Genomic DNA, 22824 nt, shown 5'->3' with positions numbered 1-22824 from the left:
TAGAAGTACAGAAGGGGTTATCCAGGGATCTATACTGATGTCCTATCCTCTAGAGAGGTCATCAATATTAGATTGGCTGTTAGAGGAGGCCTGCACTCCGTGAACGTTGTGGCCTCTTTCTAGACCAGAGATGCCCAACCTGTGGCCCTCCAGCTGTTGTAAAACTACAACTCCTACAATGCCCTGCTGCAGACAGATATCTGTAGGGTGTTTAGGCATGCTGGGAGTTGTAGTTTTGCAACAGCTGGAGGGCCGCAGGTTGGGCATGTCTGTTCTAGACCATGTGATGTCAACATACATTGGTCAAATGGCCTAGTTGCAGCTCAGCTCCATTCAAGTCAATATCAAGCACAGCCGCTATACAAAGTATGGCGCTTTGCTTGGAAAGGTGTCAGGAGCGGTTTGTGCTCACCACAGCTCCAGTGAGGGCGGCAGCTACCTGACACATCTGATCGGCAGGGGTACTGGGATAGGTCATCATTATCAATTCCTGAATAACCCCCTTTAACTATTTTAATAAGCCAAAAGTAAAATATTTCTAAAACCCCAACAATAGCATGCATGAATTATCAAAATTGCCAATGAAACGGTCATTGGCAATAATCAGTCACCACTGAGCCTCCATGCTTGTGAAGGTTCTCATTGATCCAGTTCGTGGTATATCAGCAGTAATAAGTCAACTGGACGTGTGTTTTTGTCTTGAAGAGGCTTTGCTAGTCATCAGACTGTCTCTCATATCGAATGACGTGGAATCTCTGGCATTAAAAACAGATTATGCTGACTGAAGCATGAGACACCAGTATTTAATGCTGGAGATTCCTTATACACATCATTTGAACAGAGAAAGACAGTCAGATGACTTGGTGTCTCCAAGAGAAAATACACCAAGTCCCGTTTCTCTGACTTATTACTGCTGATAGCTTAGCATTCATTCCTTAAAGGGGTTCTCAAGGAATGATTTAAAAAGTGTCTGCCAGCAACCTGTCCTAAAATAAGAACAGGACTGGTTGCCTCCACTTGCAGAGCAGCCTAAAAGGGGTGAGGAGACTGATGTTATTGATGTGATGAATATTTACAGGGGGAAGGAAAACTATAGGCTTAGTAAACATATAATTCTGTAAGAAAATCACACAGGACCATAGAAAAAGTTTCATCATATAATTTGTGACTTACATTTTCAGAAAAAAAATTGAAATACTGGTAAGAGATCTTGTGTATACATCCAGATACTGGCAGAAAAAGATACATTCTGGGAATAAAATGTGTGTATTTGGTCAGTATACAATACACTACTCATGGCCACCAGGTAATAGTACATTTCTCCTGCAGTAAAGTGTCTGGTTGGCTTTAGCTTCCCCCAGTAGCTGCCAGAAATTCAATATTAAAGGGTCTGTCTGTGATAAGACAACCCCTTTAATAAAGATGCCAACACATTTAGGCGACATCGTTAACGTATGCATGTCTAATTTTGGATTAAAAAAAAAAACTACAGTGCTAGTATCATCGGACTACAATCACACTACAGCTGACTATAGGGACCACTTCTTCTAGGGTGTCCTTCACCGTTAGTTACCACAATGGTAGACCCAACCTATAGAAAATGAATACATGGAGAAGACACAAGACAGAGAGAATGATCACTCCTATTTTTAGGGTAACCCTACATGGGTGGATTTTCTACAGCAGGATTTTGGCAGCTGCATGAGTCACAAGCGCTATGGGTTTGGTGCAAATTTATCCAGTGCATTTCAAAGGGTGAGATATGCTGTGTGTATAACGCGAGCTCTTCAGGGTGTCCAATATGCATCCACTGACTGCAATGGACTTTAGCTAAAAGGATTAGAAGGAATTCCTTCTCATTATAAAAGGGGTTGGCTTCTTTGGTGGCCTGGACGTTTAACCTCCCTGACTGTATTCCACGAGCGTGACTCGGGGTTCATTTTTGCTGCCAGGAGCGGTAACCCCGAGTCACGCTCGGGGGGTAACATTGCAGAGTCCCTTCACCTTCTGCCGGCGATGTCCTCCACTTGTGTTCTGCCAGAACTCCATACCTTTGCGAAAAGTCTATACCGGAAGTGATGCAGCCGCACGGGAATCAGCTGGAGGAGGGTGTGCGCGACGCTGTGCAAACGCACATCAACAGGCTTAGGAAAGAATCGTTGCAGCACCGAGATAGAAGTACTTTGTGCACCGCGCGTGCGCACTTAGGGGTATAGAGATTTTGCAGCGCAAAATGTTGCATCAGATCTCCCTACCCCTGAGTGCACACGCGCGCACAAATCATCAGTTGATCTGATGATTTGTGGGCGCGTGCGCACTCAGAGATCTGATGCAACATTTTGCGCTGCAAAATCTCTATACCCCTAAGTGCACACGCGCGGTGCACAAAGTACTTCTATCGCAGCGCTGCAACGATTCTTTCCTAAGCCAGTGGATGTGCGCTTGCGCAGCGCCGGGCACACCCTCCTCCAGCTGATTCGTGTGCGGCTGCGTCACTTCCGGTATAGACTTTTCGCAAGGTATAGAGATCTGGCAGAACACCGGCCGGCATTTGACTTCCTGGTTCCGTTCCCTGCGAGCAGCAGCTGCGCATGGGAGCGGGAAGGGGCGGGAAATTTAAATAAATATAAACATAAAAAGTGACAAACACACATAAAAGAGGTTATACAGTGTAATCTGAGAGGATTGCACTGTATCACCTCAGATCTGACATTTGATGACTGTACAGTGCCCCTTGCCTGCCATTTTACCGTCATTTGTGCCCATAAAATATTTATGCAAAAAATGGTATCACTTTTGGTACAAAATTCCTGACATAATCATACCGTCAGGGAGGTTAAGGGGGATGTGCCACCAGAAAGTGACCTATTGTTTAACGGGCATCAGTCAGCAGATTTGTACCTTAGAAAGTGGCTCTAGATAGTACCCTGCTGTTCTGTATTTTTTTGGGGGTTAAAAAACCTTTTAACTCTCAGATCCGTATGGTTATATAACTACAAGGGCTGCATGGTTGTACAGTATAAGGAGGAAGATGATAAGCTGGTCAACTCAGCACACCAACACCATAGACAACGAGTCCAGACGGTGCTCAGAAGAAAAGCCGTTCCGGCTGTGGTCATAGTACTGGAAAATGGAATCCTGCACAGCGTCCAATAAAATGACAATTCTTCATTGATCACTTAAAATCCATAAAGTGCATGAAAAAAGCTACGCGTTTCAGACAAACGCATGTCGACAAACATCATGGCGTTTCATACAATGTGCAAACTACATATTTAAAAGAAAATGCATAGGTGGATTCAATAGATTGGACTTTATGGATTTTAAGTGATCAATAAAGAACGGTTATTTTATTGGATGCGGTGCGATTATCACTGTACAGTATATAAACTTAGGGGGACATTTATCATTTGAGGTTGTTTGCGTGTCAGTTTTACGTCTGGCTTTGCGAGCCTGCACCAAACTTAGGAACCTGCGCACCTTAATATATTTGGCGTGCATGCAATGTGGTTTACACCTACAGTGCCTTGTAAAAGTATTCACCCCCTTGGCTTTTTTCATATTTTGGTGCCTCACAACCTGGAATTAACATGGATTGTTTAAGGATTTGCATCATTTATTTTACAGAACATGCCCACAACTTTGAAGATTTTATTTTATTTTTTTATTGTGAAGCAAACAACAAATAGGACAAAATAACAGAAACAGTCAATGTGCATAACTATTCACCCCCCTAAACTCAATACTTTGTAGAGCCGCCTTTTGCGGCAATCACAGCTCCAAGTCGCTTTGGATAGGTCTCTATGAGCAGTCGCCACATCTTACCACTGGGATTTTTGCCCATTCCTCCTTGCAAAACTGCTCCAGCTCCTTCAAGTTGGATGGTTTGCACTTGTGAACAGCAATGTTTAAGTCTGACCACAGATTTTCTATTGGATTGAGATCTGGGCTGTGACTCGGCCATTCCCACACATTTCCATGTTTCCCCTTAAACTACTCAAGTGTTGCTTTACCAGTGTGATGGGGTCATTGCCCTGCTGGAAGGTGAACCTCCGTCCTAGACTCAAATTACGCACATCCATCTTTCCCTCAACTCTGACCAGTTTCCCAGCCCCGGCTGCTAAAAAAAACATACCCCCAGCATGATGCTGCCACCACCATGTTTCACTGTGGGGATGGTGTTCTTTGGGTGATGTGATGTGTTGGGTTTACGCCAGACATAGCGTTTTCTTTGATGGCCGAAAAGCTCAATTTTAGTCTCCTCAGACCAGAGCACCTTCCTCCATACATTTTGGGAGTCTCCCACATGAATTTTCACAAAACTCACAATGTGCCTTTTTGTTTTTAGCTTAAAGTAATGGTTTTCTTCTGGCCACTCTGCCATACAGCCCAACTCTATGGAGTCCTATGTACAGATACTCCAGTCTCTGCTGTGGAACTCTGCAGCTCCTCCAGGGTTACCTTAGGTCTCTGTGCTGCCTCTCTGATTAATGCCCGCCTTGCCCGGTCTGTGAGTTTTGGTGGGCGGCCGTCTCTTGGCAGGTTTGCTGTTGTCCATGTTCTTTCCATTTGGTTATGATAGATTTGATGGTGCTCCTGGGGATCATTAAAGATTTGGATATTTTTTATAACCTAACCCTGACTTGTACTTCGACAACATTGTCCCTTACTTGTTTGGAGAGTTCCTTGGTCTTCATGGCAGTGTTTGGTTAGTGATGCCTCTTGCTTAGGTGTTGCAGCCTTTGGGGCCTTTCAAAACAGGTGTGTATAGATGTACCATGGTTAGCACTCCCGCTGTTAACTCAAATTTATTAACTCATTCCATTATCTTGAGACAAAAGCCATTGAAGGTGCTTGCTTAGATTAGATAACCAAACTCAGAAATCTCAGAAAAAAGGAGTGCTATCCATATGACATCTGTATATGTAATGACAGATCATGTGACACTTAGATTGCACACAGGTGACATCATTTCACTAATTATGTGATTTCTAATGGTAATTGGTTGCACCAGAGCTTTTTATGGGCTTCCTAACAAAGGGGGTGAATACATACGCACGTGCCAATTTTCTGTTTCTAAACAATAGTTTTATTTATATATTTTTCTCATTTCACTTCACCGACTTAGACTATTGTGTTCTGATCCAGCACATAAAATTCAGATTAACAAAACATTGAACTTAAGGCTGTAATGTAACAAAATACGGAAAAAGTCAAGGGGGTGAATACATTTGCAAGGCACTGTATATGTGTAGAAGTAGACCAGGGGGTTGCCTGGCGTAGGTTGCGACTTTTGCAAAATGAGCCACAATCCAGGACTAATCTCACTTTTCACAGACCACTTTGAAAAGTGGCAAGGAACACCAAATCTCACAAAAAGTGACCAACGGTCCCAAAAAAACGCAGCAATCGCCGTGACTTTTTAAAGCCACAAAACTGACGCATCTGGTTTGATAAATGCCCCTTAGTGCATGTGTCGGTAACATTTTCGGTCTCCATCATTCGGTCAGTGTATACAAGTCTGTTGCTGAGCTGCAGGGTCGTTGTCATCTGGCAGATGCGGAGCGCTCCACCACAAATCCATAGTCGTACTGAAAATAAGAACAAAACGTTCAAAGTGAACAATCACTAGAGTGAATTTAACTACTGAAACCAAGGACTGACAGACGTAGCAAAACTCATCCTGGTACCACAATACGTGGCTTCAAAAAGCTCTCCAGATAAACGTAACAGATTTTACACTGATCTTATCCTTTGTATGTCCAATCCCATGACTCCCACTGATCTGCAGAATAAGGGGGCAGGAAGATTTGTTGGGGGGCTGCAGCCTCCTTTAGTCAATGGGGCTGAGCTGTGATACCAGATATTGTCCCTCATGCATGAACATCGCTGTGTAATACAGAGAAGGGGCACGGTGCCCCTCCATTCTGCTGAGTGATAGGGGTCCCCATGTCGGGATATTAAGGAAAATCCCAGAAAACCTTTTCAACTCTGCCACAAGTTCAGCTCATCTATAAATACACCGACGATGGCCTACAACGACACCCCACGACCTGAGTCTATTCAGAAACTACTGAGCTCTACTAGTCACTAGCAAAAGTGACCACGGTACACGAGTGCAGCGTCCACCGTCGTCTGGTCACATCTTCAAAACTCACCTCATTCTCAATGTCAGCCAAAGTTTTGATTTGAAGATTCTTGAAGTTAGAAAAGTTTATCTAAAAAGAAAGGAATAAGACAATGGAGACATCAGCAGATGCCGGACACCACGTGTTACAACTGCTGGGTCGTTGGGAAACCTTTAAGCCAGGAATCGATTTGCATTAGAAAAGGAATAATATTTTTTAATACACTTTTCAAAACCTACGCTTGCTGTTATTTGAAGGGGTTGTCTCACCTCAGACACTGGTGGCATATTCCTAGTATGGGACCTGGAACTGTATCTCGAACGGCTCAGCTGCCCTCCATTCATTTCTATGGGAGTTCCAAAAACAGCCGTGTGCTGGCTTGGCTATTTCCGGCAGTCCTATAGAAGTGGAGTGACAGCTGTGCTTGCGCAGTGAGCTCTCCATTTCTATATGGCCTCATGCACACAACCGTTTTTTTTTTGCGGTCCGCAAAAACGGGTTCCGTAGTTCAGTGATCCGTGTCCGTTTTTCTCTTCCGTGGGTCTTCCTTGATTTTTTGAGGATCCACGAACATGAAGGAAAAAAAGTCGCTTTGGTGTCCACCTGGCCGTGCGGAGCCAAACGGATCCGTCCTGACTTACAATGCAAGTCAATGGGGACGGATCCGTTTGACGTTGACACAATATGGTGCAATTGCAAACGGATCCGTCCCCCATTGACTTTCAATGTAAAGTCAGGAGTCCCTATTATACCATCGGATCGGAGTTTTCTCCAATCCGATGGTATATTTTAGCTTGAAGCGTCCCCATCACCATGGGAACGCCTATATGTTAGAATATACCATCGGATTTGAGTTAGATCGTGAAAACTCAGATCCGGCAGTATATTCTAACACAGAGGCGTTCCCATGGTGATGGGGACGCTTCAAGTTAGAATATACTACGAACTGTGGACATGACTGCCCCCTGCTGCCTGGCAGCACCCGATCTCTTACAGGGGGCCGTGATCCGTACAATTAACCCCTCCCGGGGAGGCAGCACACTGACCACCAATGAAATTAATACAATAGAGGGAGGGGGGGGGGGTCTGCCCCCCGCTGCCTGGCAGCCCCTGATCTCTTACAGGGGGCTATGATACGCACAATTAATTGTGCGGATCACAGCCCCTTGTAAGAGATCGGATGCTGCCAGGCAGCGGGGGGCCGTTATTTCCACAGTTCTCAGTATATTCTAACTTGGAAGCGTCCCCATCACTATGGGAACGCCTCTGTGTTAGAATATACTGTCGGATCTGAGTTTTCACGGAGTGAAAACTCAGCTCTGAAAAATCTTTTATGCAGACGGATCTTCGAATCCGTCTGTATGAAAGTAACCTACGGCCACGGATGCCAATCTTGTGTGCATCCGTGTTTTTTCACGGACCCATTGACTTGAATGGGTCCGTGAACCGTTGTCCGTCAAAAAAATAGGACAGGTCTTATTTTTTTGACGGACAGGAAACACGGATCACGGACACGGATGAACAACGGTGCATTTTCCGAGTTAAAAGTCAATGGGTCCGCAGAAAATCACGGAAAACGGAACAACGGACACGGATGCACACAATGGTCATGGCATGAGGCCTATGGCAGAGCACGCTTGCTCAGCTATTTTTTGAACTCCCACAGAAACTAATGGAAAGAACACTATGCATGTGTGGGGTGCTCTGATTTACATTGGGGGCCCCATTCTAGAGATAGGTGCGGGACCCAACGTGTGAGGTGACGCAACCGCTTTAATAGGAACGCTCATCTTCTGCTCCCGTGGGATACAAATCTGCTCTGGTCAAGTGATGGACGACACGAGGCACAGCTCTTATAACTGTACATCAACAAGTCGTGCTCCTGTGTGTCTATTGCAGGACCAAGAGCGAGTCTTATCCACTGGAAGTTAACTTTGATACTTCCTACTGAATGACAGCAAGCAGATATCTTGAAAATCATAAAGAATTGTTAAAGTACAATGAAAATCTACAAGACTTTACATATTAGGAAAAAATTTGCTGAAACCAGAATCCTGCTATGCATCCCAACACAGAAGAGAAGTGGTGACCTTATCAAGCTGGCTTGAACCTTGGCGACATAATTACCTCCTGGTTGAAAGCAAATGAAATTGATAGTTTTTTCAGAAGTTTCGATTTTGTTTGTCGACTAGTGGACCTGGCGGACTCTGGCTAATTTAATGCTGGGGAAATAATAGTTCTATGAGATTTGTCTCCTTGGCTATGTTAGCACGATACCGATATAGAAGGGAGATACTAATGAAGCATCACAACAGATCAGCAGTCTCCAGCCTATGACCCTCCACGTCCAAAACATCTGCTCTCATCCCATCCTTACAGCTAGAGGCTGCCAGGGCATGCTGGGATTTGTAGTTTCGCAACAACGGGAGGGCACAGAAGAGATGGCATGATTCAGGTACTCACAGAAGGCTCAGAAATCTTGCTTTCAAACATGGGATGGATGGTGAATGGGATCCCATCGATTGCTGAAACACAAAGACAAAAATGGTACGATATAAACCCTGGAGAAGTGGGTTGACATTTATTATAGTCACAGAGGTCTAAGATCTTACCGGATACGCCATAGACATTGGCCTCGTAGAGCGGGTGTTCAGACTGAGGGGATCTTACATGAGGTTTAGTATCAGCTACAGGAGCCGGGATCTGGGATGTGCTACAGCGGGGGACAGAGGAAATATTACAGGTCAGAAGCCGAGACGTAGGAGGGAAAAAAAATCAAACAAGATCTTCAACTGTAATTCTTAAAGGGGCTGTACCAACATTAAATGCTATTTTAACTGTATAATATATGAGCCTGCTGGTGTTCAGTGTGTATAGTAATGTGAATGTCCACCTACTGAGAAGGATGTGCATGGTCAGACATGCTCAGTGCCATCCTTCTACAACCACCAGTTGTTTGTACTGTCAAAGTGTGACAGTCACAGGAAGAGAGCTGCAGCAGAAAGGGCACACCCCCTGAGCTGTGACCGGGAGAGAGCTGCAGCAGAAAGGACACACCCCCTGAGCTGTAACCGGGAGAGAGCTGCAGCAGAAAGGGCACACCCCCTGAGCTGTGACCGGGAGAGAGCTGCAGCAGAAAGGACACACCCCCTGAGCTGTAACCGGGAGAGAGCTGCAGCAGAAAGGGCACAACCCCTGAGCTGTGAGCGGGAGAGAGCTGCAGCAGAAAGGGCACAACCCCTGAGCTGTGAGCGGGAGAGAGCTGCAGCAGAAAGGGCACAACCCCTGAGCTGTGAGCGGGAGAGAGCTGCAGCAGAAAGGGCACAACCCCTGAGCTGTGAGCGGGAGAGAGCTGCAGCAGAAAGGGCACAACCCCTGAGCTGTGAGCGGGAGAGAGCTGCAGCAGAAAGGGCACAACCCCTGAGCTGTGAGCGGGAGAGAGCTGCAGCAGAAAGGGCACAACCCCTGAGCTGTGAGCGGGAGGGAGCTGCAGCAGAAAGGGCACAACCCCTGAGCTGTGACCGGGAGAGAGCTGCAGCAGAAAGGGCACAACCCCTGAACCCCTGAGCTGTGACCGGGAGAGAGCTGCAGCAGAAAGGGCACAACCCCTGAGCTGTGACCGGGAGAGAGCTGCAGCAGAAAGGGCACAACCCCTGAGCTGTGACCGGGAGAGAGCTGCAGCAGAAAGGGCACAACCCCTGAGCTGTGACCGGGAGAGAGCTGCAGCAGAAAGGGCACAACCCCTGAGCTGTGACCGGGAGAGAGCTGCAGCAGAAAGGGCACAACCCCTGAGCTGTGACCGGGAGAGAGCTGCAGCAGAAAGGGCACAACCCCTGAGCTGTGACCGGGAGAGAGCTGCAGCAGAAAGGGCACACCCCCTGAGCTGTGACCGGGAGAGAGCTGCAGCAGAAAGGGCACACCCCCTGAGCTGTGACCGGGAGAGAGCTGCAGCAGAAAGGAGCTGAGCTACCAGAATAAAGAAAATCTAGCAGGGCAATGGGAGCAATGAAGGAGATCTCTAGATCCATGTGAGGTACAGGGCTGGCTGCTTTGTTAGAAAGAGGCTGTCATGGTCTATATGATGCCCGATTTTCATTTTTACAGGACATGGCATGAACACTTTGTTGTGCTGTTAAGAAAACTAATTTTTGTATAGTCTATTAGGGGATTCTGAGTTAATAGAGGGGGTCCTCATCTCTCTGCCAGTGTTAAAAGTGGCTACAAAGACCGTCTCTTGGTCTGGACGACCTGTCCTGGATTACACAGACAATCCACTGGTTTTTTTTGATATGTCATAGGGACATATCAAAAGTGTTGATTGGCGGAAGTCCCAGCTCTGAGACCCCCACAGCTCCCGCTAGAACAGGGAGTCAGAAGCTCTCAGCCGAGTGCTGCTTCCCCTCCCTGCCGAGTGCAAGACTGAAGATGGTTTCAATAGAAAGCCTACGAGATCGTCTGCATTCTCGCGCTCAGCAGTGAGGAGAAGCAGCACTGACTCCTCGTTCTAGAGATCGTTGGGGGGGGTCTCAGAGCTAGGACCCCCGCTAATCAACATTTTTTATGTTGCGGCTCTCCAGATGTTGTAAACCTACAACTCCCACCATGCCCTGCTGTAAGCTGATAGATGTAGGCAGTGTGGGTGTGCTGGGAGTTGTAGTTTTGCAACAGCTGGAAAGCCTCAGGTTGGCCATTCCTGGTCTAAGAGTTGAAGTAAAATTCCATATTGATAAAACTATGGGCCTTAACTATATGCTAAATTGGGTTCTCTAGAGTGGACAACTCCTTTCCCCATCAGAGGTACCCCTAATTCTGGGAAGATACTCCACAATCAACTGCCAGAAGGATTGAAAATGTCTGGCAAGTCAATGAGCTGCCCATGCAATGACGTGTCAAGTCTTCATGAGGAAGAGCCATTCTCCGCAGAACAGGATCTTTGCTGGGTAACCACCTCCATTACATCCATATGGGAGACACTGCCTAAAGCAAGTCACCCCTTTAAGCTGCTATTCTGTAAAATCCCACAATATTGCCCCAAAATAGTACATAGTACTTATCTCATTTATTTTTACAAGATTCTGAATCTAACAAAAGGAATGTACTGGAGCTTGGTCAAGCGATGGCCAATACTTCAGTACTCTTCCATATTTACTTCCTCCTAGAATATAGCTTTCTTAGGACTGTACTCACTTAGTCTGGGCTGGAATGCCGTTATCTAAAGAAAGTCCTCGGACGCCTGATGTGATGCTTCGTGGTTTCGGAGTAGGTTTCTGGAAAGCACAGGGAACCTTCTTGCACCATATAGCCAGGCCACTCATATCACTGGGTCATTAGTGGAATAGAACCATAGGATGAGACTTAAAGCGTCACTGTACAATCACACAGCTTTACGTAAATCAATAGTATAAGCGACCACAAGAAACTTTGTAACATGTTTTATCGGTTAGAAATGTATAGTTCTCATGTTATCAGCGGTTCACCTTCCCCCTTGCTTTGCTGAAAAATGCTTTGATTTCCATCTCCAGATGGACCAGCTACACAGAAGGATCATATTACACATGTCAATACAAGTCTATGGAGAGGGGTGGGGGAGAAGAGTGAGCAGCAGCATGGGTGGGACGGGAGTCAAAGAGAGACACTAAGAATTAAACACTAGAATTACAGTTTTCCGGTATTGAGCTCCGCCCTAGCGGCTCAGTACCGGAAAAAAAACTGATCAGTTTTGTCCCAATGCATTCTGAATGAAAAGCAATCCGTTCAGAATGCATCAGGATGTCTTCAGTTCAGTGACTTTTACGGTATTTTCTCTGGCCCAAATTCCGGAACAGTTGCCTGATTGAAATGTATTAATGCCGGATCCGGTATCAAGTGTTCCGGTACAGCGCAGACCTTTAAAAATGTGAACAGTAACAAATACCGGAACTGTTTTTCCGGATGACACCGGAAAAACGGATCCAGTACTGCAATTGCATTTGTCAGACTGATCAGGATCCTGATCAGTCTGCAAATGACATGCGTTTGCATACAGTTTTCCTGATCAGGCAGGCAGTTCAGGCAACTGAACTGTCTGCCGGAATCAAACAACGCAAGTGTGAAAGTACCCTTAAAGGATACCCATATTTTCACCCAGACAGCCGCCAACGCCCCCCGATGTTAGCATCGGAGCATCTCATGCTCCAATGCGCTCCATTTGCCTTGCGCTATATCGCGCAGGGCACGGGCTCTTTTGTTTACCCCGGGCAGTGTGTTCGTTGATATCACTGGATCTGATGGGCGGTATAACAGCTAGGGCAGCACTAAAGCCCGCCCATCAGTGCCGGTGATATCACCGGGCTTCCTGGTAGCCCCAGTACGTCACCGGAACTCCTGAAAATGCTGTTTCCCTGTGCAATTTAGAGCAGGGCAAAGGAGAGCGTCGGAGAATGAACTGCTCAAGTCAGGGGGGCTGCCTGGGTGAAAATGGAGGAATGTCCGGGTTCAGCTCTGAACCTCGGACAACCCCTTTAAGAGGCTGCACAGCTGCATAAGGGATTTATATCTCAGCACAAGTGCTAAATTCTCAACCAATACAGGTCAGTACCTCTCTGTAATGTACTTTATGATCCTGGGGCTGCTTCTGGTTAAAGGGGTTGTCTACCTTATATACAATCAGTACAAATATGGGATAAATGGGATATTGTCAGCTCACCAATATAAGCTCTTCAGCAGTTCTGCAGCCATTTATTTTATGGCCATGGCTATGCCCTGCAAATGGCGGCTAATGGTGGGGCACATGACATAACCTGTCCATCAGCTCCTTCCACTGAAACCAAGTCTGCTCCACTTTCCTTTCTCATTCAGGATCCAGGAGAGAAGCTGGTGCAGATGCCGTTTCAGCAGGAGGTGCGGACGCATGCGGTCAAGTGATTTCCCCCGCCGTCAGCTGCCATTTACAGGATGAGCGCGCTGGAGCTGTCCGGAGAAAGGAATTGGTTGGGAAATAAATGGCTGAATTACCTCTGAACAGTATATACATGTAAGCTGCCATTGTTTCCATTACCCCAGTGACTGCAGTAAAAGGCTATGGATGCCTTCTGCAATTTTTTGTTTGTTTTATGATGGCATTTTACTCATTTTGGGCTAAAAATAATTTTTTCACTTGGTCTTGGGAGAAAAAAAAAAAATATATATATATATATAAATAAAACGGTCAGCCAATTCTGAGATACAAGAATTAAAAAATCATCCGTTTGCAAGCTGTGACTTAGTTTTCTTTGGATCTCATCAGCTGACCGCTCATGTGTAGCTCTTACCTCCGAGTTTGTGGCCTCAAACATTTGTTTAAGCCATATTCTTATCGGTTTGATAAAAATTGAGCTATAAGGAGTGTTAATGAGGTCCAAAACCATTTACGGACTCATGAGCACTGGAGATACATTTTTTACATGGGATGTCTACAAATGTATGAAGGGAGTTTTCCAGGCTGTAGGTATTGATGACCTGTCCTCAGGGTAGGTTACCAATTTCAGATTGGTGGGGGTCCGACTACTGGCACCTCCACCGATCAGCCATTTCCTGCAGCTTCTGGCGCTGAACTAACACATCTCTGTTCAAAGTGTAGTGGCCACGCCGAGTTACTGCAGGGCAGCTTCCATGGGTGGCTTGCAAATGTGGTGGTCCATGGGTGACCCATAAACGCTCGCCCCCTCCCACTTCTTGTAAAAATGGCAGAAAAGGTGGAGCAAAACAGCACCTGAGCCAACATTTGCCATGCTAGAAAACTGGCAGACAAGACTGATACCCCGCTCATAGTACTTACCCAACGCGAGTGTACGGCGCAGCAAGCTGCCTGCTTTTCACCGTTAGCTTAATGTCACAGACAGCAGAGTCGGCAGTGTTTGCAGGGCTCAGTTTAACACACAGACGTTTCTTCTTCGGCACGTTTACCTCTGTAAAAGGCAAGCAACGCTTAGGCACAGTCCACATCTGGTTTAGGAATTACACATTTCTGTTCCGTCAAACGGAGTACAAGACAGACAGACACCGGCAGTGCCCAATAGTCCCTTATGACCTATAATGGGGTCATTCATGGTATATTTCATTTTACCGGGGGGGGGGGGGGGGGCTGCATGCTGTACTATTTATCCTCCATATGTGACGTCTCTCCTAATGAAGCCTTTAAGGCAAATGTAAACACAGCCCAACTCAAACTGAATGCAGCAAACTGGAACAAGATCAGAACCAGAACAACCTCACTTGGTCAATCCTCTTCATCACAAGACATTTAAAGGGGCATATCTGTAACATATACCATCAATGTCAGATATGGTAACCGCTCCTATCTTCAGAACAGGGCCCCCAAATTGAAGGCGAGAACAAACTTGTGAAGGGAGGCCTACTTACCTACTTCCTGACATTGGCTCCTGCACTCTCCAGCCTTGGCAGCTCCGCTCAGGTCCCTGGATGTGTCCCCCATTTGCTGGCCATAGAGGTGACCTTCTTCCTTTGAGTCTTGTCAAATTGGAAGTTTACATTCAGGGTCCCGAGTGAAGCAACAAAGGCCGAAGAGGGAAGGAACTAGTGTCGGGAAGCCGGTAAGTAGGCTTTCCCTTGCAGGTCTGCCCAGAAGAGGGAAGGGGTCAAGCCCCCCCGTCAGACATGCACAACCACTCTTATAAGGATCTGCAGGGTTTTTGTGGTGTTAAAGGGGGTGTCCGGGTTCAGCGCTGAACCCGGACATACTCATAATTTCATCTAGGCAGCCCCCCCGATGTTAGCATCGGAACATATGCTCCGATGCTCTCCCTTACCCTGCGCTGGATCGCACAGGGCAAGGGCGCCCAACAGTGTGTTCGGTTTTACAGGCTACGGCAGCGCTAAAGGCCGCCCATCAGTGCCGGTGGGGTCATCGGGCTCACTGCTGGGCGGAAGCCTCCGCTTGGCAGCCCTAAGGAGAGCCTGGTTCGTCACCAGTTCTCCAGAAAAAGCCTTTGCCCTGCGCAATGGAGCGCAGAGCAAAGGAGAACATCAGAGCATGAACTGCTCCGATGCTTAAGTCAGGGGGGCTGCCTGGGTGAAAATGGAGATATGTCTGGGTTCAGCTCTGAACACGGACAACCCCTTTAATGGTACAATCAAAACCACAATCCATTCACAACAGGAGACCACTATGTGCTTAAAATACTAATCACAATAACATATCAGATCTGTCAGGAGCAGCTTGTTGATGGTTCCCATGTACCAACAGGAGACTCTTCCATTTCTACTTTACTGACTGTAGAGCCAAACCGGGACCTGATATAAGCTACGCACTATAAGGATATAAACCAGAACACACTCATACTCTGGTCAGCAGTCTAGTGCAGGGAGGAGACACACATAATGGACATAATTGCTAATCGGAGATTGTCGTTGGGCAGGTTTACATCATTATCCGATATAACTGAGACATGACGTGATCCAGGACATACTAGCGGCATTACTCAGCTGGAAGAATGAATGCTAAAAAAAAAAAAAAAAAAAAAAAAAAAAACACACTGGGTTAGATACTTACTGGGATCTACATACTCCCCAATAAAAGCGAACCCTACTGGTAAGGCGCTCTTCTCGCTCAGCAGCACCACCTCAGTGATGACTTGTTCTATGGTCTGTAGATACAAGAAGACATGAGCCGACACCGTGAAGGCACCTGGAGCGCGGTCCAAGCAGAGGACAGATATGCAGTTACTCAGAGGTTGTTCTGTACATCCGGCCAGAAATCCAAAACCTTACATGTAAACTAAATACAACCAAACCACAGGCTTCTTCAGGGAGGTTGGAAACCCAGGTCAGTTCTTAAAGGGGTCGTCTAGGATTAGAAGAACATGGCTGCTTTCTTCCAAAGTCATGTCCAGACCTGCTCATGGTTTGATTCTGGTGTTTTAGCCCAGTTTAATTTAAAAGGGGCTTTCCCAGACTTAAATACTGATCAGTAGGGGTCCAACACGCGGGACCCCCGTCGATCAGCTGTTTGAGAAGGCACTAGTGCTCAATAGTGCAGCGGCCTTCTCACAGCTTCTCCTAGGCCAGTGGCGACACATCCATTGGCCTAGGTGCATAGAAGTGAATGGGGCTGAGCGCGATATCAAGCACAGCCGCTATACAATGTACGGCGCTGTGATTGGTGAGCTGTGAGAAGGCAGCGGCGCTCACAGGAAAGCCGGTGCCTTCTCAAAACACTTGGTCAGACCCCCACCGATCAGATCCCGAGGATAGCTCATCAGTATTCAAATCTCAGAAAACCCATTTAAGAAAACATAGCTGAGCCTCAATACATGCAACCTGTGAGCAAGCGTGGTCCAATTTTTAGAAGAAAACAGCCATCATTTTTTCCCCGTTTGGGTTAGGGTTGAAACGATTACTCGATTTAATCGAATAATTCGACACAAAAAAAATCCTTGATGCAGATTCACTTGTGTCATGTGAGTGGAGAGCTAGCCATTACTCACGCACTGGATCCTGAGACATCGTCAGGATGTAGTGCATGTGAGCACGCACTATGACCTGGGGGGGGGGGGGGGGAAGGCAGCAGCCTGATGGCACTAAGGAGGATGGGGGGGGGGGCAGCAGCCTGATGGCACTAAGGAGGATGGGGGGGGGGGGGCAGCAGCCTGATGGCACTAAGGAGGATATGGGGGGGCAGCAGCCTGATGGCACTAAGGAGGATGGGGGGGGGCAGCAGCCTGATGGCACTAAGGAGGATGGGGGGGGGCAGCAGCCTGATGGCACTAAGGAGGGGGGGGGGAGGGGAGGCAGCAGCCTGATGGCACTAAGGAGGATGGGGGGGGGGGGGGGCAGCAGCCTGATGGCACTAAGGAGGATGGGGGGGGGGGGGGGCAGCAGCCTGATGGCACTAAGGAGGGGGGGGGGGGGGAGGGGAGGCAGCAGCCTGATGGCACTAAGGAGGATGGGGGGGGCAGCAGCCTGATGGCACTAAGGAGGATGGGGGGGGGCAGCAGCCTGATGGCCCTCAGAGGGGGGGGGCAGCGCTGCTGGCCCTAAGGAGGAGGGGGGGCAGGCAGCCTGATGGCACTAAGGAGGATGGGGGGGGGCGGCAGCAGCCTGATGGCACTAAGAGAGGATGGGCGGGTGGCAGCAGCCTGCTGGCAACTAAGGAGGATGGGTGGGGGCAGCAGCCTGATGGCACTAAGGAGGATGGGGGGGGGGGGGGGCAGGCAGCCTGATGGCACTAAGGAGGATATGGGGGGGCAGCAGACTGATGGCACTAACGGAGGATGGGGGGGGGGGCAGCAGCCTGAATGGCACTAAGGAGGCATGGGGGGGGCAGCAGCCTGATGGCACTAAGGAAGGGGGGGGGGGAGGTGAGGCAGCAGCCTGATGGCACTAAGGAGGATGGGGGGGGGGGGGGGGCAGCAGCCTGCTGGCACTAAGGAGGGGGGGGGGGGGGGGGGAGGCAGCAGCTGATGGCACTAAGGAGGATGGGGGGGGGGCAGCAGCCTGATGGCACTAAGGAGGATGGGGGGGGGGGCAGCAGCCTGATGGCACTAAGGAGGGGGGGGGGGGAGGGGAGGCAGCAGCCTGATGGCACTAAGGAGGATGGGGGGGGGGGCAGCAGCCTGATGGCACTAAGGAGGGGGGGGGGGGGGGAGGGGAGGCAGCAGCCTGATGGCACTAAGGAGGATGGGGGGGCAGCAGCCGAAGGAGGGGGGGGGGGGGGAGGGGAGGCAGCAGCCTGATGGCACTAAGGAGGATGGGGGGGGCAGCAGCCTGATGGCACTAAGGAGGATGGGGGGGGCAGCAGCCTGATGGCACTAAGGAGGGGGGGGGGGGGAGGCAGCAGCCTGATGGCACTAAGGAGGATGGGGGGGGGGCAGCAGCCGAAGGAGGGGGGGGGGGGGAGGGGAGGCAGCAGCCTGATGGCACTAAGGAGGATGGGGGGGCAGCAGCCTGATGGCACTAAGGAGGGGGGGGGCAGCAGCCTGATGGCACTAAGGAGGGGGGGGGGGGCAGCAGCCTGAGCCTGATGGCACGAAGGAGGGGGGGGAGGGGAGGCAGCAGCCTGATGGCACTAAGGAGGATGGGGGGGGCAGCAGCCTGATGGCACTAAGGAGGATGGGGGGGGGGGGGGCAGCAGCCTGAGCCTGATGGCACGAAGGAGGGGAGGCAGCAGCCTGATGGCACTAAGGAGGATGGGGGGGCAGCAGCCTGATGGCACTAAGGAGGGGGGGGGGGCAGCAGCCTGAGCCTGATGGCACGAAGGAGGGGGGGGGGAGGGGAGGCAGCAGCCTGATGGCACTAAGGAGGATGGGGGGGGCAGCAGCCTGATGGCACTAAGGAGGGGGGGGAGGGGAGGCAGCAGCCTGATGGCACTAAGGAGGATGGGGGGGGCAGCAGCCTGATGGCACTAAGGGGGGGGGGGGGGGGGGGGGCAGCAGCCTGAGCCTGATGGCACGAAGGAGGGGGGGGGAGGGGAGGCAGCAGCCTGATGGCACTAAGGATGGGGGGGGGAGGTAGCAGCCTGATGGCACTAGTTTGGTTACGTAAATAATTTTTGCACCTTTTTTCGACAATGAGGCTTTATTTTTATGTCATTTCTATTTTAGTAGTTTATTTTTTGAGTGTCTGATTGTTGGGGTTCTGATCGCCATGACTCCAAACACTCAAGAGAACCGGGGTCCATTTTACCAGAGCGGTGCTTGCATGTGTCCACTGCCGCTACATCCAGCTCTATGGGACTGCTGGAGATTGCAGAATACCAAGCTGCGGGGCTACCTCCGGCTGTCCCACAGAACTCAATGGCGTCTGCCACCCATCAATCCACGTCCAATCACCAGGATGTCCGGTCTGACAACCCTGACGTGACAGGAAGCTTATGACGTGTCATAGTATTATGCCAGATGTATACTCCGGGTGTGAGCAGAGCTTACCTCCAGAGCGGCGCTGTAACATAGGTAAAGAGCAGACCTCTGATTAAACCCCTTCAGAAAGTTGGCAGAGGCTCCTTCCGCCGAGGCTGCGATCTATGGAGGGAACAAACAATCCACCTGCTACGTTACCGAATGTGGGCGAAAACCAAAACCAACCAATTCAAATCTTACACTTACTATGATGTGACCTTTGGGGCACGTGGACTGGCCAGAAGTCCAAGCTAAGCTGGTCAGAGGTTTCGTAGAATCCTCCATATCAGAGTCTTTATGAAAATCCCTAAAACAGAAGTTTATAGGCAGGTTCACCCGTCATAACCATTTTACAGTTCACACAACAAATGCATCTAAATTAGTTGAGCAATTCTATTTCCTGAACACGATTATGGGGGCGGCCATTTTGCCTGAGCCATTCATAACAGCGTTCAGAGATTAGCTTTCCAGCCGCCTCCAGGGACAGCACAGGGCTGGACCCCATTGACGTCTATGGGAGAGTTTTCTAGGCATGGCCTGTCCAGAGGTAAGGAGGGAGAAGATAAGCTGTGCCATCACCTATTGTAAAGGGTGGATCATGTGTTATCTATATATAGGGAATACCTGTCATTGTAATGCTGCCTGTGATGATCATGAGATGACTGCTGAAAAGCGATCCGTACAAAACAAGAAATGGCGCCTATTAAGCTTAATGGCCGGTGCGACAGCTGCACTTTATGATAGTAACATGCTAAATTAATTAGAATGTTATAAAAAAAATATATATATAATAATAAATAATAATAATAATAATAATAATATGTTCAAAAACTTGATTTAAACAAAAAGGTCATTTTCTAATGACACATTTCTAGGCAAATTAAAGGGCTTTTTTCACCCCACTAAACGCATTTTTTTTTGTGTACTTCTAATCCCTATCCTGCCATATTGCCATACATTATGTTATTAATAATTTTCGTTCAGTAGATTTAGCCAAAAACGTACTTTTATGATATGCTAATTACCCTTCTACCAGCAAGTAGGGCGTCTACTTGCTGGTAGCAGCCGCAGAAAACCGCCCCCTCCTTGTGTTGATTGACAGGGCCAGCCGTGATCTCCTCCTCCGGCCGGCCCTGTCAGCTTTTCAAAAATCGTGCGCCTGTGATGATTCGGCGCAGGCGCTCTGAGATAAGGAGGCTCGCCTCCTCAGCGCGCCTGCGCCGATGACATCACCGAAAGAGAAGACGTCATCGGCGCAGGCGCACTGAGGCTGAAAGGCTAGTTTCACACTTGAATTTATCGGATCCGGCAGAGAGTAGCCCGCTGGCGTTTACCGGATGCAGCCTAGCCGGATACCGCCGTTCACCATTGACTATAATGGAATCCATTATGGCGGGTTTTGGTCGGACAAAAACTGGTGCCTGCAGCATTTTTTGTCTGGATGAAACCCGTCGCTCATGCCGGAAACCAGACAGATCACCGCCGGATCCCGGAATAGTCAATACGGTCAGGAGGTGAACAGCCGTATCCGGTGAATCCCTGACGACTGTTCTATGCCGGATCCGATAAGTGTGAAACTAGCTGTAGTTTCTGTAACTGCCTTTTTTATATTTTATTAGGCCGGGTTTTTTGGAAAATTCCGACATTCTGGAACCTTTGCCTTTTTTTTCTCGTGGATTTTTGTCAAGTACAAGGGGTCGTCCGTGGACATTTATGGCGTGACCACGATGCCACAATGTGAACTTCCCCCGAGAAGCGGACAGCTGCTTTTCTACGTCATCAGCACGAGATCGGGGGTCAACTAATTTATAGTAAAAATTCCTCCAAAATCAGCCCCCCAAAAAAGTTATTACAGGGTGCTGTGATGTAATGTAACGGGTGGCCTAACGAGCTGACGTATATGAGCGGCACCCCACCATAATCCAGCACAGGCTGCCCCTTTATAGGAGAACATGGCACCTACCAAACTCCACAAAGTTACATACAAGTATATTTCTGTGCATTTTTACCTCCTTCCGGCCCCTCATACATTTATCCAGGTAAAAAAAAACACAAGGACACTTACCTCCCAGAATACAAGCCGACTACCACCCGACCAGCAACTTCTACTTCCTGGTTGGGAGTCACCTACAAAGCAGGTAGAGCCGGGTGACACAGGGAAACTACATTTCCCGGCACGCCTCGCGGAAGGGGATGCAGGTATTCCGCTGTGCGCCTGCGTGCAGAAGGCGGGCGTGAATGCGCATGCGCGTTAAAGTAAATCATGTGGTTCACGGAAGACTTGCGTTTGGAAATTTGCTCCGTCCGCCGCTTGCAGGCGGCTGTGTTGATTAGCCCCGCGCGTCCGCCTTTTATCCACCGTTACTTAGCAGCATTAAGCTTTTTGATGACTTTCTTTCCCCTCAGACTCAATTACTTTCATTTATCAGGATATTTAGCTTAATTTTCCCTCAGTTTTTTTGGGGTTGTCCAAGTAATTTTTTTTTATTTTTATTAAAACAGCAGGAAATCTATTAGATTTTTTTATTTTATTTTTTTCAGATGTTTTCCATACCCTTCTCTATAGGGTGAGAAGGTTTTGGGGGGGGGGGATCACAATTCACTAAGGTGTGAAGAGAAAATTGTCACTAAAAAAGCCATAAAAATCCATGCGGTTTTACAAATGTTTATGTTAATATGCAAATTTATGTTTAAAGGAGACCTTAAAGGGGCTGTCCAACATGGAAGCCTTTCTGCCTCCCCCCGGGTGGGTTTCCGACTCCACGGTTCGTTCCCTGTTGGTAAACGGCTAGTTTGATTGGGGTCACCCGTGTTACTAGAGGCTATCGCTGGCCACAGTGGTGACGTGTCCCCCGTGTGTCACGTCACTGGGTCACATGACATTTACCCTGGTTTCACACCTGAGCGTTCCTCAAACGCGCGTTTTACGCGCGTTTTTGTCGCGCGTTTTTATGCGCGTTTTTTGTAATAGTAAACGCGCGTTTGACGCGCGTTTGTGTCATTGACTGCAGTGTCCTATGGCCACAAACGCGCGTCAAAACGCCCCAAAGAAGCTCAAGTACTTGTTTGAGCGTCGGGCGTTTTACAGCGCGTTCGTACGCGCTGTAAAACGCCCAGGTGTGAACCCTTCCCATAGGGAAGCATTGGTTTTCATGTCTTAAGCGTTTTACAGCGCGTTTGAACGCGCTGTAAAACGCTCAGGTGTGAACCCAGGGTAAGGGGACATGTCACCACTGAGGTCAGTGATTGGTACAGGTGACCCCGGTCAAACTGGTTTACGAGTGAGGACAGGAGAGTATCAAAGGCAGCGGGGGAACGAAGGAGCCCAGTGGTGGGGAGCGGGTAGGTAGGCGTCCTTCAGCAAGTCCAGTGAGGTGGTGGTTGGCAGAGAGGCCCTCAAAGCTGGACAACCCCCATAAAGAGATATATACCGATGATGTGTGCGGCAGTCTGTCAGTGGTGGATTGGGAACTTTAACCCCTTAAAGCGAACCTTTCACCTCATTTTCACTTTTTAAACTATCAACAGTACGTTATAGATTACCTTTAGTGTGTTGTTATCCATGTTAGGTGCGCTTTCCTGCGCTCTTTATTCATCCAGAAATCGGCTTATAAAGTTCAAATTTTGTGCTGTAACAGTCAAGCAACAAGTCAAGGGGGTAGCCCTTTCCTCTCCTCTGGCCGTACCGCCCCTGCCCTAACGCCGCCTCTATGCCATGTAATTGACAGCAGGCTCACTCGCAGGGACGGCGCTTCTGAATCCTGCGCATGCGCCGTCCTCCTCATTCGCCGCTCGCTCCCGTCTTTCTTGCGGACACAAGCGCG

General features: G+C 48.7%; 1 protein-coding gene across 1 annotated transcript; it reads right to left on the bottom strand.

Moving 5' to 3' along the window:
• Window positions 1-5125: 5125 nt before the first annotated feature.
• Window positions 5126-21206, bottom strand: MVB12A (multivesicular body subunit 12A). The gene is made up of 10 exons (XM_044306545.1): window positions 21066-21206; window positions 19208-19307; window positions 19031-19123; window positions 15658-15751; window positions 13924-14053; window positions 11316-11447; window positions 8741-8841; window positions 8592-8653; window positions 6159-6218; window positions 5126-5591 (listed from the first exon to the last, which is right to left on the bottom strand). The coding sequence occupies exons 2-10, from the start codon at window positions 19283-19285 to the stop codon at window positions 5547-5549; spliced, it is 795 nt and encodes a 264-aa protein (XP_044162480.1). The 5' UTR covers window positions 19286-19307; window positions 21066-21206; the 3' UTR covers window positions 5126-5546.
• Window positions 21207-22824: the final 1618 nt, after the last annotated feature.

This window comes from Bufo gargarizans, chromosome 9 (assembly GCF_014858855.1).
Source record: "Bufo gargarizans isolate SCDJY-AF-19 chromosome 9, ASM1485885v1, whole genome shotgun sequence".
Taxonomy (NCBI): domain Eukaryota; kingdom Metazoa; phylum Chordata; class Amphibia; order Anura; family Bufonidae; genus Bufo; species Bufo gargarizans.
Note: the sequence above shows the minus strand (reverse complement) of the source record. Positions and strands in the feature narration are given on the sequence as shown.

What these genes read in the sequence shown, in the direction of transcription:
- MVB12A (XM_044306545.1), bottom strand. Translation starts at nt 19,285, where the DNA reads ATGGAGGATTCTACGAAACCTCTGACCAGCTTAGCTTGGACTTCTGGC. An exon ending in TGGGGAGTATGTAGATCCCA is followed by an intron (nt 14,054 to 15,657) that starts GTAAGTATCTAA and finishes TGCCTTTTACAG; the next exon opens with AGGTAAACGTGCCGAAGAAG. An exon ending in GCGCCGTACACTCGCGTTGG is followed by an intron (nt 11,448 to 13,923) that starts GTAAGTACTATG and finishes CTAATGACCCAG; the next exon opens with TGATATGAGTGGCCTGGCTA.